Consider the following 14,777-nt stretch of genomic DNA (forward strand, 5'->3'; position numbering starts at 1 on the left):
TCAACACCTGTTGCCAGAGGCTTTTCCTGTCTGCCAACTTTCACCAACCCTGCTCCAACTGACATACAGTCCCACTATTGAACACACATACACACACACACACACACACACACAAAAACAAAAGCTACAACTGTCAAATAAACAACTGTGGCCTTATCAAAGTGGGTGTTTTTCCTAGGTGGAAGTTAAGTGCCACACGACAACAACAAAAAATAAGCTCACAAAAGCAGAAATTCCTAGAGGTTCAGAAATACTTTGGATAGCTCGTCTCAAAAGAGATGTTCCACACTCCCATTGTGCCTCGTGCGAGGAAAAGGTCGAGACCAGTAGAAGCCGGTGTTCCCGGGCGTGAAGAGGTGAAGTTTAAGGATGTCAGAGTGTACCTGGTGGAGAGGAAAATGGGCCGCAGCAGGAGAAGCTTTCTGACCCAACTGGCCAGGTCAAAGGGCTTTATTGTGGAAGACGTCCTCAGGTTGGAAAAAGCTTGCCATTTTGTTGTTCACTGACTGAGCAGGGCTTGGTGCCTAAAAGCTTTTCTGAATGTGAAGCACAGAAGAACACAGTAATGTACAGCTCAGAGGGATGCAGGGGGACTTAGACTATTTTCTGCATTTGTGCTTTTTTGGTGCCAGAACGGTTTGACCTTGGCTTTCAAGGACTTTATTGTAACTCTAGTCAAATGGAAGGTTACAGTAACTATGAAAGGCCTGTTTGAGTTGTACTGTTTAGCAGCCAGGCCAGTAAATGCTAAATGAAGACTCATTTTATTTCTTAAAAAAGTGTTCATTTCTAGTCCGTTCAATGAATTGAACTTTGAATTTAGCTATCAACCATCTGGACCCCAGATGTTTATGAAAAGACAGATCAGGCTTTTAAACTGTTCCTCTGGTAAAAAGAAAAAAAAAAGGTCGGGACATCATTAAAAAGATCAATTCTCTGGTGAGATTTTCAATATTACTTTGTGGAATTTTCTTAAAAACTTTTTCTTTTTAAAAAAAAAGAAGTTAAGGTTCAATTAGCTAATTAGAGAGCCGCTATTGCCTCATGAATACTTAATTAAGAAGGGTTAGGGCATCCATCCTGCCTCTGCTACACCTTAGTGGATTTTCCCCCTGAGCCATAACTCAGCTCCTACATAAATACATTTAGGAAGGCAAGAAATGGGCTAACCCAGCTACAGCGTGCTGGCAGTGAGGAAACGAAAAACACTGGAAGAAAGGTAACAGAGCCCACACAAACTTTTTTAATGAGTTTGGTAAAAGTTTTCTGTGAAGTTGCACTTAAGGAGAGATATTTTGTGAGCTTGTGAGCTTGTTTCTTGTGGTGATGGATCATCTATTGTGCTGTAATTATGGAAGCAGCATATTTTCTTCATTTTTTCTGCCTCTAATTGAAAGTATCTTTTAAATCTCAAACTGTGAACACAGTAGAGGTCCTCTGCTTGACGTCCTCAGTGCTTCAGAGACAGGCTCCTTTGAGGCTAGCCATACTGTTGATGCCACCTCCCATTTCTAAAAGTTGAATGTTATTGGGGCTCGGCAGCTTAAACTCTGACTCTGAGCTCCTCTGGCGAGCAGCCGTTTGTGTATTTGTGTGTGTTCCTCTCTTTCATTTTTGAGAACTACTTCGACTTTTAGACACTCACAGTGAGGGTGTTTTTTTCCAAATTAAAGTTACCTTAAGGATGAAATTAGCATGTGATTTATATGCAGTCAGTAAGGGGTCCTCATGAGTATAGTATAACCAACAGGTATGTGTGTGTGCGAGTGTTTAAATGCATGTCTAAGTGTGCCTGCCAGCCGTACGCCAGCTTGGCCATGGCAGCATTCCCAGAAACACAGCTTGAGCGCTCCTACGGTTACACTTGGCTTGATACAATTGTTTGAAACCAACGACAGGAAGTAGAGCGTGCCTGCCTCAAACTGACATGAATTCTGCAAGCCGACAAAACTGATATCAGCTGCTGTTTGATAGCAACTCCTCCCATATCTAGTCTTACACAAGGTATAGGCTCACTACCTTGAGCATATGGTTCGATACACTGTGTGCAATCCTCTGTGCATGAAAGAAGGTGCTGAAACGCACACACATACACACTGACACACAAAACAAATAACACATGCACACAACAGTCTCCCCTTGTCCTAATTTCAAGTCTGCTGCACATGAACTTGGATCCAGATATCGACATGTTTGTCCTGGCTGATTGATGAGCTGCAATAAATGCTCTTTCACAGATGGCAGGAAACACACACATGCACGCACACACGCTGACCTTTGACATCATAGGAAAATTTACAATATAATCATGACTCTGAAGTTTAACTTCCTGTCTCCTTTAGGTATAGTGGCTACACCTTTTTTTTTGGTTTTTGGTTTTCATGTGATAAACTACAGTATGTGGTTTATAATAACCAAGGGGTTACGTTTATTGCTCTAAATCTTAGTAGTTTTTAAAACAAAGTGTCTGTTGGTAGTAGATTTTTATCCGCTGTAGCTAGCTAGCCCCATGACTGAAAATGCTTGTGCCAGTTGGCACAAGTGACCCCGAGTAGTTAAGGCCCAAAAGTTTTAGCATTAATTTGTTTCAAACTGGAAGGACTCTTAGACCACAGGCCAACCCAGATGAACACCATAAAAACTTTCCATGCATCTGGCAGAAAAGATGAGATTATACGTTTATTAAACACGCAAAAACAGCAACAATGCAGGTGTTTAAAAGGGCTCTAAAACAAATGGCAGTATATTATTTTAACAGGGGCTAAAAATAGAGCACGCAATAAGAACCTTAACTAGATAAAAAAGATCATGTAACTATATTGGAAGCTGGGGTGTGCAACAGCAGGTGGGAGAGAGGATAGTTACCAGAGGGGCCGAGCAGCCTCACCACACGCCAGTACCTGAAACACACACTCTGCAGTCCAGAAACAAAATATTAAACCCCGGGACAATCCAAAGTAATCAGTGAAGGCTGAATAAAGGTTACCACAGACACGCACACAGGTAAGAGGGAAGCTGTGCCGAGGAGGAAAACTGGCCTCCAGTCTCTCCCACAATGAGCAGGCCATGTATGAGCTGTGACAGGGGCTATTTTGTAACATAGCAACTTAAATTACTTGGCATGATTATCTTTATATATTTATTTTGTATTGATTAATTTTACTTATCTTCTTGCAGTAATTGTGTGGATCTCAGTGAAGCTGTCTCAGTGTGTGAAGGAGCCTGCTGTAAAAGGCGAACACATGAAACCATACCATGGTGTAAAAATCTGTTATGGAAATATTCTGTCTTTGATCTGCTTGTTGTTTTTCACTTTTGGAAGGGATAGGAGGATAGCTGCTGACAGGAACAGGGCAGGGAGATGACTCCGGAGAGTTCTCCATATCAAAGCCCATTGACTTTAGCCTGTCCTTGTGTCTGGGCTCAGAGTCCCCCTGATTCAGGGAAGTACAGTCTGGTGCTGGGCTTGCTTTCTAGCTCATTTGCATATCAATCTGCCATTTTAGATTCTGTGCGGCTACACATTAAGATAAGAATCCAAATTCAGGGGCTGGATTTTATCTTGGTAAACATGACACAAGGAGAGAGTACCTTTTTTTCCCCCTATGATCTTCAATCTTGTTCCAACCTAGCAACTCAACCCCTTGTGATTTTAGAGGGAAGTCAGCCTGAGAGCTAAATCTCTGTTAGTGTGGTTATACAACTGTTCACGGCAAGTGAATTTAAGCTTTGGCAGTTAATAGCTGCATCACTTAGATACCTCAAATGTGTCTGTTTTGGAAGCTCTTTGTCCATATCTTTGTACTGGGAAGTATTTATTTTTTTGATCAGGGTCATACTGGTATGCCAAGCAGATAGAGGATTAGTTTCGCCAGTGATTTGGTCAATTAGGCCTCAGCCTGAGCTCTGCTGGGACCTCCCTTAAGGAGACTTTCAACTGATTTACCCACGCCAGGAAAGAGGAAGAGGAGGAGTGCGCTGAGGGTAATTATGCACGGCTGGGCGCTCTGATTGGGTATGGTAGTTAGGCTCCATGGCAGGAAGCAGAGGGGAGGAGGCTGTGATAATAAGTCTGTTGAAAGTCTCGGCGGAGCAGTAGAAGGCACTGGTTGAACGAGTTCAGTTATCACACAGTGGAGGGAGGCACTGAGGGTCTATGCTGATTGTTGTTCACCCAGTGTTGATCCCCAAACAGCATGACTAAGACCATGATGCTGAGATCTGTGCTGCATTTCAAAAGCTTCACTTGAACCGTTTCACTCTCTAAAGGCCGCTGAGACCAAGACAGGAAATTTCTTTAAAAAAAAAAAAGAAAGAAAAGAAATGAAAAGCAAATAGAATCCTCCAGTCAAAAAATTCAAGATATCCTGGGAATCTCACTAATCAGGAGAGGTCGAAAGGCCACAAATCGAAACGCATTGGTCTAACATTAAAGTTGTTCAAGTGTTCAAGTACTGGATTTTTGACCTCTTTAGACTTTTTCCCTTCTCATGCACCTTGGAAGTAGAAGTTGAGCCAGAAACCTTTACTGTAATCCTAGTAATCATTAAATCATAATAAGTTTTGCATTAAGTTACATATAATAATTAAAACCCCGGAAAACATAATGTTTGGTCGTACATAAACACAAAATTTTCTGCCAGAGTCGGAAAACAGTTTCGGTTCTTTCACATGAGAACCTTCTGTATCTGTGTTTTTGTCTGTGCTCTTGTCTCTGGTTTGGAGTGGGCGGGGCCTCACTGGTAAAAAGAAGATGTTACATTCTTCCATGCACCAATCAGAATTTTATTAAACACATTAATCAAAATTATACTTATTATTATTCAAACCTGATGTGATTAGCAATTTTATGTTTATATTCATGCAGGAAATGAAAACATGCATACAAACCTATATAAAAGTGTTAAGAAGAGACATTTCACTTGTCCTTCAAATACTTCTATAATGAAAAATCTGAGAAACTGAAACCAAATGTGTATGTTCACACAGCAACAAAGCATTTGGTGTTTGCAAATGGAAGTAATGTATGTGTTTATTTGCATATAGAGCAGGGAAGTGAGTTCCAGTCACAAGTGGTCACAAGTGAGAATGAGACACATGTGAAGATGCATTTTAATGCTGCCTGTGAAAACTGACATGCTTACAGCTGTCCACTTGTGCACAGCTCTAAGTACCACCACTGGTCTCAGATCACCTGAGACACATGTTAATGGCAGGTTTGAACAGGGTGTGTGTGTGTGTGTGTGTGTGTGTGTATTTTTATTTTTATTTTACTTTGATTTAATCATATTTTATTTTAGATTTTTGTTCATTAAATTCAGAATGCCTTAGTCCAAGAATTTCATTGTGTAGATTTCTTTGGTTCCTTTGGACCTTTAATCTTAAACTTGTCAATGTTAGACTGAATAATGTTCACCACCACTAACCTGGAGCTTTGACACAAGTGAATAAAAACCAGCTACTGAACTGTGAACTTTCTGACAGCTCTTGTCTTCTCCATCTACAGTGATGTGGTCACTCATGTTGTGTCAGAGGACAGCCGGGCTTCATCACTGTGGACATGGCTTAAAGGGTGCGATCTGAGCAATCTACCCAGCATGCACGTGTTGGACATCAGCTGGTTCACTGACAGCATGAGAGAGGGGAGACCTGTTGCTGTGGAGACCAGACATCTCATTCAGGTGTGTGTGTGTGTGTGTGAGTCACAAACCAGACAAAAATATCTAGGCAGATATAGGGTAAGCACTAGATGGCACTATGAGCCAAACAGGAAGTTTTCTATAGATTATGTCAAATAGGCATGCAGCATTTGATGATTTGAGGAAACACAATCATTTTTTATTTTTTATTTAGGAAATGTATTCTACATTCTACATCTCTGTATATAGTAAGCCTTTTCTATTCTCTTCCCTTCTCCCTGCAAATCTATAATATCTAATGTATAATGTCAGCCCCTTGACAGGAAGGACACATCTAACTTCCCTTTCTCTCTGCTCATAGTGCCACATTTGACCTCGCTGATAGCAACAAAAACATCTTCCATATTGCATGCAATGATAGGTTTATTTGGAGTGTCAAATAAACCTATCAGCTGGATGTCAGGGCTCCGAGCAGCCAACTAACTGAAACACATACACGTAGACACGCACATAGTTTCCCCTGTGGGTGGCACTATGAGGGTTTGGCAGCATATGGATCCAAAACAAAGAAACGTTGTCTTCTTTTCCTCCCACAGTGGACAGGGAAAAACACTCAACTCGTGGAGTCACGTTTGCCAGGTTCCCTCTGTGTCTTCTCCAAACAGCCTGCGACGGCGTTAACGGTCACAGTGACATTCGCTGTGTTCATGCCTTCATGTGAAATACCCCAGAAATGCTTTTGTCTTGGTCTGGCATTGTTTCCACATGGCCACGTTGAGCGTGGCACATCAGTGACGTGCTTCTAGTCGTCTGCGTCATTAAGTGACAAGGCTAATGATGCCATGCTGGCATTTATTGACCCATCTCCCCAGGTAACCACAAGCCCACTTCTCTGCTTGTTTTGCGATGCCTTTCCTCTCCGAAACCAACAAGGTAATGCTCGGTGGCATTTATTTGCGTGGCGCTTCCAGAAGATTGTTTTTTTTTATGAGAGATAAATCCATTTAAGGAGCTACCTTATAGAGATAAAATATTCCCCAAACAGGCCACTTCTCGAGCACATTTGCCTGCAGCTCTTTTTGATAGTCTGGAAATGCAACGTATTTCACTATCATAAATATTCTACAGCAAGTCGGGGAGGAATTTTAAGCATTAAACCCATTGAAATGTAACATTTTCTATCACGTCATGACTTGCAGAGAGGCTGTTTAGCCTGTTTAAGTGTAGAGGTGGTAAGATGTAAGAATATGCTGCTTTAAAGGAACAAAAATAGAAATGATTGCCAGGAGCTTGAATCTGGCTCATGAACATGTGTCTGCCTTCGCTCTGCGTTTAGGAGACAGGTGGGCTGGGCGTCTGCATCTAAGGATGACATTTGCGGGTTAGTATGTAGGTGCGTGGGTGTAGGGCCAAGCAGCATCCCTTAAGAGGTGCAACCTCTGTGACCTTTGACCTGCTCATCGGCCTGAGAGGATTTCATTTACCCACCTGAGTGCACTCCTCTGCCTGCGTGACAGGCATTATCATGACGAGATGAACAGACCTGCAGTGCTGATATAGTATAGAGGAGGGTACAGGAGGTGAGGTCCTGCAAAGTTTCCTGTACCTTTTCACTTCAGCAGATGGTATGTAGAGAAATGAAGCTACGGCATGTGGACTGCACACATTAGTTTAGTTACATCTAAGCCATACAGCAAAGGTGGAGAGGACACTGGGGAGAAGGCCAGAGGGGGATACGCTGCCTCTGAGATCAGTCTGAGAGCTTTAGCTTCCACAGAGTTATAGGCCTATATAATAACCAAGCCCAGATGAGGAAAACCAACCTCTGCATGCTGATGCACAGACGTTTGTCTCCATGGACCCACAATCCCATATTGGATTAAACAAGCTGCAGCAGAGGTGGAAAAGTGAGGGAGAACCTCCTGTTGTATTTAGAAGGAGCGCAGTTAGGGAGTTTCTAAGGCAGTTTTACTTTTGATTGGCAGAAAAATTGTGCCGTGAAATATATTCAAAGTTATTCTTTTTTTTTTTTGGAGAACAGGAAAGGCTCCTGGCAGAGAATAAATGATGAACATCTTTTTGAATCCCTTACTGATTGATTCAGCTCAGCAGTATGAGAGGTACCAGCTCTTTCCATTATCTTTTTGAGACACCCCTGTTCCTTCTGCAGCATTGATCCCAGTCAACACGGAGCGGTGACGATCTCTCCATCTCCCTCCTCCTCCGCTTGCTCTCCTCTCTCTATCATTCTCCCACCCATTCCATGGATAATTTTATGGACACAATGTTCCCTTTTGTGATGTCTAATTGTCTGCAAGAATATTAATATTACATTGGTAATCCTTTTGACACATATATTACAAATGAGGAGCCATTTCTTCATAGAATGAAAAGGCAATTTACAGGAGGCAAATTGGATGATGGCAAGCAGATTTGTAATGCCACGGGTTAGGTAGTGTAATGGATTTGGATGCCACCAGACTGTGAGATGAGTGTCATTAGCCTGTTGCCCTGGAGACACACAGCCATAAAAATAACTTCTCCAAGGCAAATGGCTACATTTTTATGTAATTCAATTTGAGCGCTTGGCTCTGCGCTAGTCAGGAATAACCTTACACACATTTACACGTTTAGCCTGTCAACAATTTGCAAAGGCTCAGAAATTAGGATGATATATGACTGTGTATGTGAGTGTTCATGAGTCTCTGGTTTATTTTTGTACACAGGACATCTTGCCCACACTGCCTGAAGGTTCTTCACCCACTCCTGTGGACACAGTTTCTCAATACGCCTGCCAGAGACGGACAACCACAGAAAACAATAACAAGATTTTCACAGTAAGAAACCGTTACCTAAGCTCACTCTGGACACAACGGCACTTTTACATGTTCGCCCACCAGAGGCTGTTGCTCCGACTGTGCAATGTAAAAAGCCCCCTAATCTGTTCTGCTCTAATTGGACGGCTGGTTTGCCTCACTCACTCGCGCTCTGACACAAATCTCCCCAAAATGCATTAACCTGCAAATGAGTCGCATCTGCAGCTGTGGCACGTTGGAGGTGCAACAGCTGACATGCCCACGATCCCTGGCACTGGGGCTGGCACAGACACGCCCTGAGGCGCTGCACGCTACGCCAGGATGGGCGGTGGACGTGACACTCCTCGCAAGCAATGATGGGTCTGTCCCTATGCCATCTGGTGGGCAGCGGTGGGAGGGAGGGCTGGTTGAGGTGGGTGGCTGAGGAAGGGACGCTCAGGTTCCCACACGCAATGGGGAAGTGGTTAATTGGCTGATTGGCTTAGGTGTTGATGACTGTGAAAGAAAGGGGAAATGATATTGCTCCCAGATCCCGGCACCGTAGCTGCACAGTGAGAAAACAGAAAATAGGAACAAGCCAGTGTTTACATGCAGTTACTGTATTAATCACACTGTAGTTCTAAGAAGTTTGCGAGCACTGCTGAAAATCTTATTTGAGCTACATTTCTGACAAGTGATTAATCAATATGGGCATTTATCATGCAACAATGCCAAGCTGTGGCTGCGTCCAGCTTCATCAGTGTGAGGCTTTACTGCCTCTCCCTTTGTTTTGTTTTTTTTGTTTTTTTTTTGTAACCATTGTAAATAGACTGTCTTGGGTTTTGGATGCAATTTAAAGATGTCACTTTTGGCTAGACAGACATTTTTCAATATTTTCTGACCTTTTATAGACTGAAAATGAATCTAGAAAGTAATTAATCAAAAAATAAATGACAGATGAATCTATAATGAAAACAGTAATTACTTGTAAGTTTAATAGCACTGCAGTAATCTCATGGAACAGTCACAAATTCACTAAAAGAAGAAATAGAAAATATATATGACATTAGTTTACTCTTTGCAGTTCATTCATTTCCTTTTTGTGATCCATCTCCAAGGCACTGTCTTGATGCTGTATTTGGCACAGAATATGAAATCGGAGGTCTGAGAGGCGCAATATCACTGTGAAGTAACTGGCAAACCTATGAGTATGTTTGTGTGGGAGTGTGGAGACCTGCTGATGAGTTTCAGTAAGGCCTATTTAGTACAGCTTACCGAGGGCTTGTTTGGCATCTGTTTCAAAATGACCTTCTACTTCCCGATGATGGTAAACGCACATAATAGATGCACACACGTGTACAGAAATTCACCCACGTGTGCTTGAATGCATGCATTGAAGCTTGCACACACTCACACACACGTTTGTTCATGTGGACAGACACGTAGCCTACAGATGTGCACACCCACACATGTCTCACCTGGGGAGGGCTGCTGTTCGATTTCTTATCCCCTGTTTCTTTCCACAGCATTAACTCCATAATTAGCAATCCCACTCAATTTCCCTAACTCATTATCCCCACGTAAAGCCACATCAAAAGGGACTTTCTGATGACTGAGTAAGGTTGTAGTAGATGTGGTCTTCAGAAAGGCACAGGTAAAAACGCTCTGCTGAAGCTTGCGAGATGCAATGACTTGAAATATCTAAGTCAGTTAGGAATATAAAAAAATGTTGCCTTTGCCTTTGACTGTAAAGCAAGTCTCTGTTCAGAAATAAGCAGCAGTAAACCATATAATCTACTGTACTGTAACAGTGCTAATGAGGGGTGAAGCGATTGATCAGCAGCAGTGGAGCAATCCTTGATCTGTCCTGCTGTTTGCTTGATTGCAAAACCCAATAATGATGTAATCCCTGTGAATATATGTCTAATGAAAACGCAGTTGAAGGTGCTGAGATGCTTTAAAATGTACATGTGAGTGTGTGTGTGTGTGTGTGTGTGTGTGATTCATGTATGTGGGTATGTGCTTTTTAGTGTGCTTCCATGTCTTTGTGATCTAGTGACAAATGAAAGGGTTTAAAATTATCGCCTCCATTTCAGTGATCTCAGTAAGACAAAGGGGGTGGTGCCGTCACGTCATGTATGTCACAGTGTTGGAAAATATGGAGTGCTGCTGCTCCTTTATGACTGCTGTTGATAACATGTTCTTGAAAAGTTCATTCTCACTCATTAGCAAATTAGATGTCAGTTGACAGCCTTGTGGTGGTGAGCGCTGTCAGAGGCGGAGCATGCCTGATGATGGCAGTGGTGATAAACACTGGTGAGAATTTTTTGTCTTTCCTTTTTTTTGGACACAAGTGATATTCATATGCTGCAAAAATCCCCCAAAAGACAAACAAAATGTAAAATACTTTCTCTTTAATGGACAAAATTGTTGAGCTGGCATATGCTTACGCTATTATCTGACTTTCCGGCTGCAGTTTTTTTATTTTTGTCACTGTCACCTAGCAACCACAACCATAAAAGTTTGCCTTCATATAATATCCTGAGGTTATTTTTATGAAATTTGAAACTGGAGGACTCTGATGACCCCTTGAGCTCCCCCTAGAGGTAGTGTTTTTATGTCACTAATGCAGACTGCAGGGTGAACAGAGCTCTGAATAACTTACACAACAGGGGACCTTAAACTGTCTGGGACACACACTCAGAAGGACAATTGTTTTTTTTTCCACAGTGAGAGACGTATTCATCAGGAGCAAAAAACAGGTCAGTCAGTCAAACCTGAATCTCTCAGCTCAGTAAAATGAAGCTCTTTTGACTAAAAAGCAAGGCAAAGCAAGTGTTGTGGTAGATACGAGTTTATTTAAATAGTATGGTAAAATAGAACCCAGGAACATGTTTCAGTTTTCCAGAAAGATGAGTGAAAGAGTGATTTGAGCTACAAAAGCTAGTGGAACACTGGCAAGACAGGAGGTGGTGTCAGGACCTTGGCTGTGTAGTAACTTCAAAGTAACACATCTACAACAGCTTGGGAAATACACTTATTCACCTCCTTGGCAAGAATTACATGACAAGATTGATACCACTCTCATATCTATGCATTAATTAAGGAGCTGAAGCCAGGAGGTGATTCTCTTAACATTTCAAATGGAATCCATTGCTTGTTCTGCTCGTCTTACCCAAGGCCAAACAATAAACACAAACAATTTTCACCACTACGAAAAACCAATTTATTTGATCAACCCGACCAATTTATTTTACAAAGATACAATGTAGTGAGGCAAATATTCAATACCCAGGGGCTTTAAATGATGTGTGTGTGTGTGTGTGTATTCATGTGTATGTGTGCATGCTGTTGTGTTTGTGTATGCTACTTGTGCATACAACTGTGTGTGTAGAGGGATCCAACAGACAGACAGACAGAGGAAGTGTCAGAGGAAACAACTTGCTATGATTTCAGGATGGAGGGGAGGAGAGGAGCATCCGGGGCCAGCAGGGCGCACTGGAGAAGTAGGAGGAAGTAGGTGGTGCAGAGAGGTGTCAAGATCAGGAGGAGAGGATGAGCATCATCTCAGCAACAACACCCCAGCGAGGTGTCAATCAGACACTGGCAGCAAGCGGCCCTCTATTCCACAGCCATGCACTATTGATTTATTCATCCCTGCTCCCTCTTTATCCCTCACCGTCTCTGCCTTGCACTCTTTCACTCCTCTACCACTTCTCCCTGCCCTTTTGTTGTATCTAACACCACCCCTCCGCCCCCATCTGCCCATTCATACTGTGCTCTCTCTCTCTCTCTCTCGTTGTCTCTTGCTGACTTGCTCTCACTGTGATTGGGAAATCCACACCGTACACACACACACACACACACACACACACACAGTCAAGCTTACACCCTCACACACACAGAGTCAAGCTTACACCCTCTCTTTTTTTTATCTCCTTAGCCCTGAGTCTTCTGCTGTCATAATTCTAGCATAAGCCTGGTGCACGCCAACACAAAAATTGACATTTATGTCTTGGCTGATTGACATGCAGCATCAAATGCCTATTCTCTGATGGCAACACACGCACAGACGCGCACACACACACAGACACAGACACAAACACACACAGGGAGAAACACAAGCACACACAGCATGCCAGATTAATGAGGGGAGGAGAAGAAGGAGTTAGTGGGAGAAAGGGGTACAGAGAGAAAAGGCTAAGCATCCTGAATTTGTTTCCCTGCAGCACAAGGCCTCCAACGCACTTATAGCAGACATGCCACGGATGAGGAGATGGGTGGAGGGGGTATGGGAGCACTGAACCTTAAATGCATCGAATTGATTCCCTCTATCCCCCACTGAGTTAACATTCACAACTTCAAGAGCCAACAAACAAAAAGCTATAAGGATCAGAAATGGGTCACACATTGCTGTATGAGGGTTGTAATATTTTTGCCATGACCAGCTCTTGTTCAATTGAAATGTCTTCAACTTTTCTTTGAAGATGTTCTTAGAAAACAAGTTAAACACCTTCCTTTTCTTCATTTGAGGGAAATCTTAAACTTACACAAAGAGAAAAATAAATCCTGAATTATGTCCTCTACTTTAGATATGCGATAGATAAAATCCATCTCCTAGCTCTTAATCGTGTTAAAACTGTTCTCAGTGGGTTCTCTGACCTCCTTTCACGGTTTCCTTTTGTGCACGCAGTGAGACGGGCTGCTGTGCGAACATGACTTGCAGGCATGTCCGTGATATCCGATGGCGGGGGGTAAATCGGCGTGCTATATCAACGTCCCTGCTCACCAAGTCCCCCTACCAGCCTTAAGTCCTCATTAATTAGATAAATGCATATGCAGGATGGGTTTTCAAGCCTGCAGCGCTGACTTCATGCAGTCACCGAAACAACATGACAGTTGACAAGACAACATGGCGGTTGAGAGACTGGCTGCAGTGTGTGTGTGTGTGTGTCAGGTCTTAAAATCTTGTTTTTCTACAGATTAGATAATTAGGTGGTGTAATTTGCTGTTCTGCTTGTGTCCAGTGTTTCAGTAATATCACTTACTTTTGTGAGACAAGGATCAACAAGACACAATAACTCAATCAAACCACTCCTATAGTTTCCATAAAATAACTTATGATATAAAGTAATACAACACATAATTTTCTGAGGGTGTGTGTTTGCTCCAAGGAAGTAAACTTGCAGTGTAATTTTTTTGGCCTCTTGGGGGCAGCACAACAAGCTGTAAGCACAACACTGACATAGCAGTTATTTACACATCCGACAGGCACAAAGCAACAACAGCATTTGCACGGAGTCGTGGTTCTGGGCAGCTCCTCAAGGAAACATCTGGCTCTTAACCAGACAGGCTAAAAGCTAGCTGAAGCTAGTTTAAGATAGGCTTAGCTTAGACCATCAAGGAGGGAGGAAGGGGGTGTTGCTAACTGATTTGTATTATTTTGATTGTCCCTACAGGGACAATGAACTATATATTAAAAAGGCTATGAATTGCCATGATGCTTGAATGAACTGTTCAGTTAAAACTAAAATGATGTGACTCATATTCACATATCTGTTAAGAGCAATGAACATTGACTTCACACTACAATACATTCTTGTACTACAGTATTTTGTACTACATATAATCTATTTTTGATAACCCATTGTTTACCCTGTGGTTGTTATTATTAGTGAGGGAACACAACCTGCACGCTGGACACCTGAACAACACAAGTGCCTTATCCAGTCATAAGCTTGCTTTTCCCATTTGTCGCATGCAGGAGAACCCAGCTGTGTGTGTGTGTTTGTTTGTGTGTATGTGTGTGTGTGCTTGGATGTAAAGGGTCGTTCAGTTTCCATGTGCTGCAGTAAACGGGTCAGTGCGTCTCCTGGGTGAGCTGGACTAAAGTCTGCTGCTCACTGACCTGAGGCTGCATGTCTGCACAGGACTGCGGCTGGTGAATGACCTCAGATGGTGGCTTGGCTAGAGGAGAGGAGACGCAGGCATGAATAACTGAGTTTGTCCTGAGCTCTGGTCACACTGGGCTGCATCAAGTCCAGGCCATGGATTTAGAATTCCTCAGCTTTAGTCCCTAGCCACTAACTTTCAGTATTTGTCCTTCAGGCACTATGTCATGGCAGACTGGTTTATCATCTGTTATGGTATTTCACTGATATGAATTTCTATTGTTATTCTTATTGTTCTTAAACATAACTAATTCATGCATTGCATAAAGGGCAGAGTAGCGGTATGCTGGAGTTAGCATAATGTGAAATGTTGACCCAAATGTCATGTGTGATTACAGACTCATTTCTATGCTCCTCGTACTCTCTAAGGTTTCAGTGAAGATACCACACAC

The 14,777-nt window shown here is 42.5% G+C and overlaps 1 protein-coding gene across 1 annotated transcript in view; it reads left to right on the forward strand.

Moving 5' to 3' along the window:
- The first annotated feature begins 278 nt into the window (after nt 1-278).
- dntt (deoxynucleotidyltransferase, terminal) overlaps nt 279-14,777 on the forward strand; it is an 85,061-nt gene continuing 70,562 nt past the window's right edge. Inside the window, exons 1-3 of the mRNA XM_041050068.1 lie at nt 279-472; nt 5,507-5,681; nt 8,366-8,476. Coding sequence (XP_040906002.1) covers nt 279-472; nt 5,507-5,681; nt 8,366-8,476 — 480 coding nt within the window. The remainder of the gene's footprint in view (nt 473-5,506; nt 5,682-8,365; nt 8,477-14,777) is intronic.

This window comes from Toxotes jaculatrix, chromosome 11 (genome assembly GCF_017976425.1).
Source record: "Toxotes jaculatrix isolate fToxJac2 chromosome 11, fToxJac2.pri, whole genome shotgun sequence".
Lineage (NCBI taxonomy): Eukaryota > Metazoa > Chordata > Actinopteri > Toxotidae > Toxotes > Toxotes jaculatrix.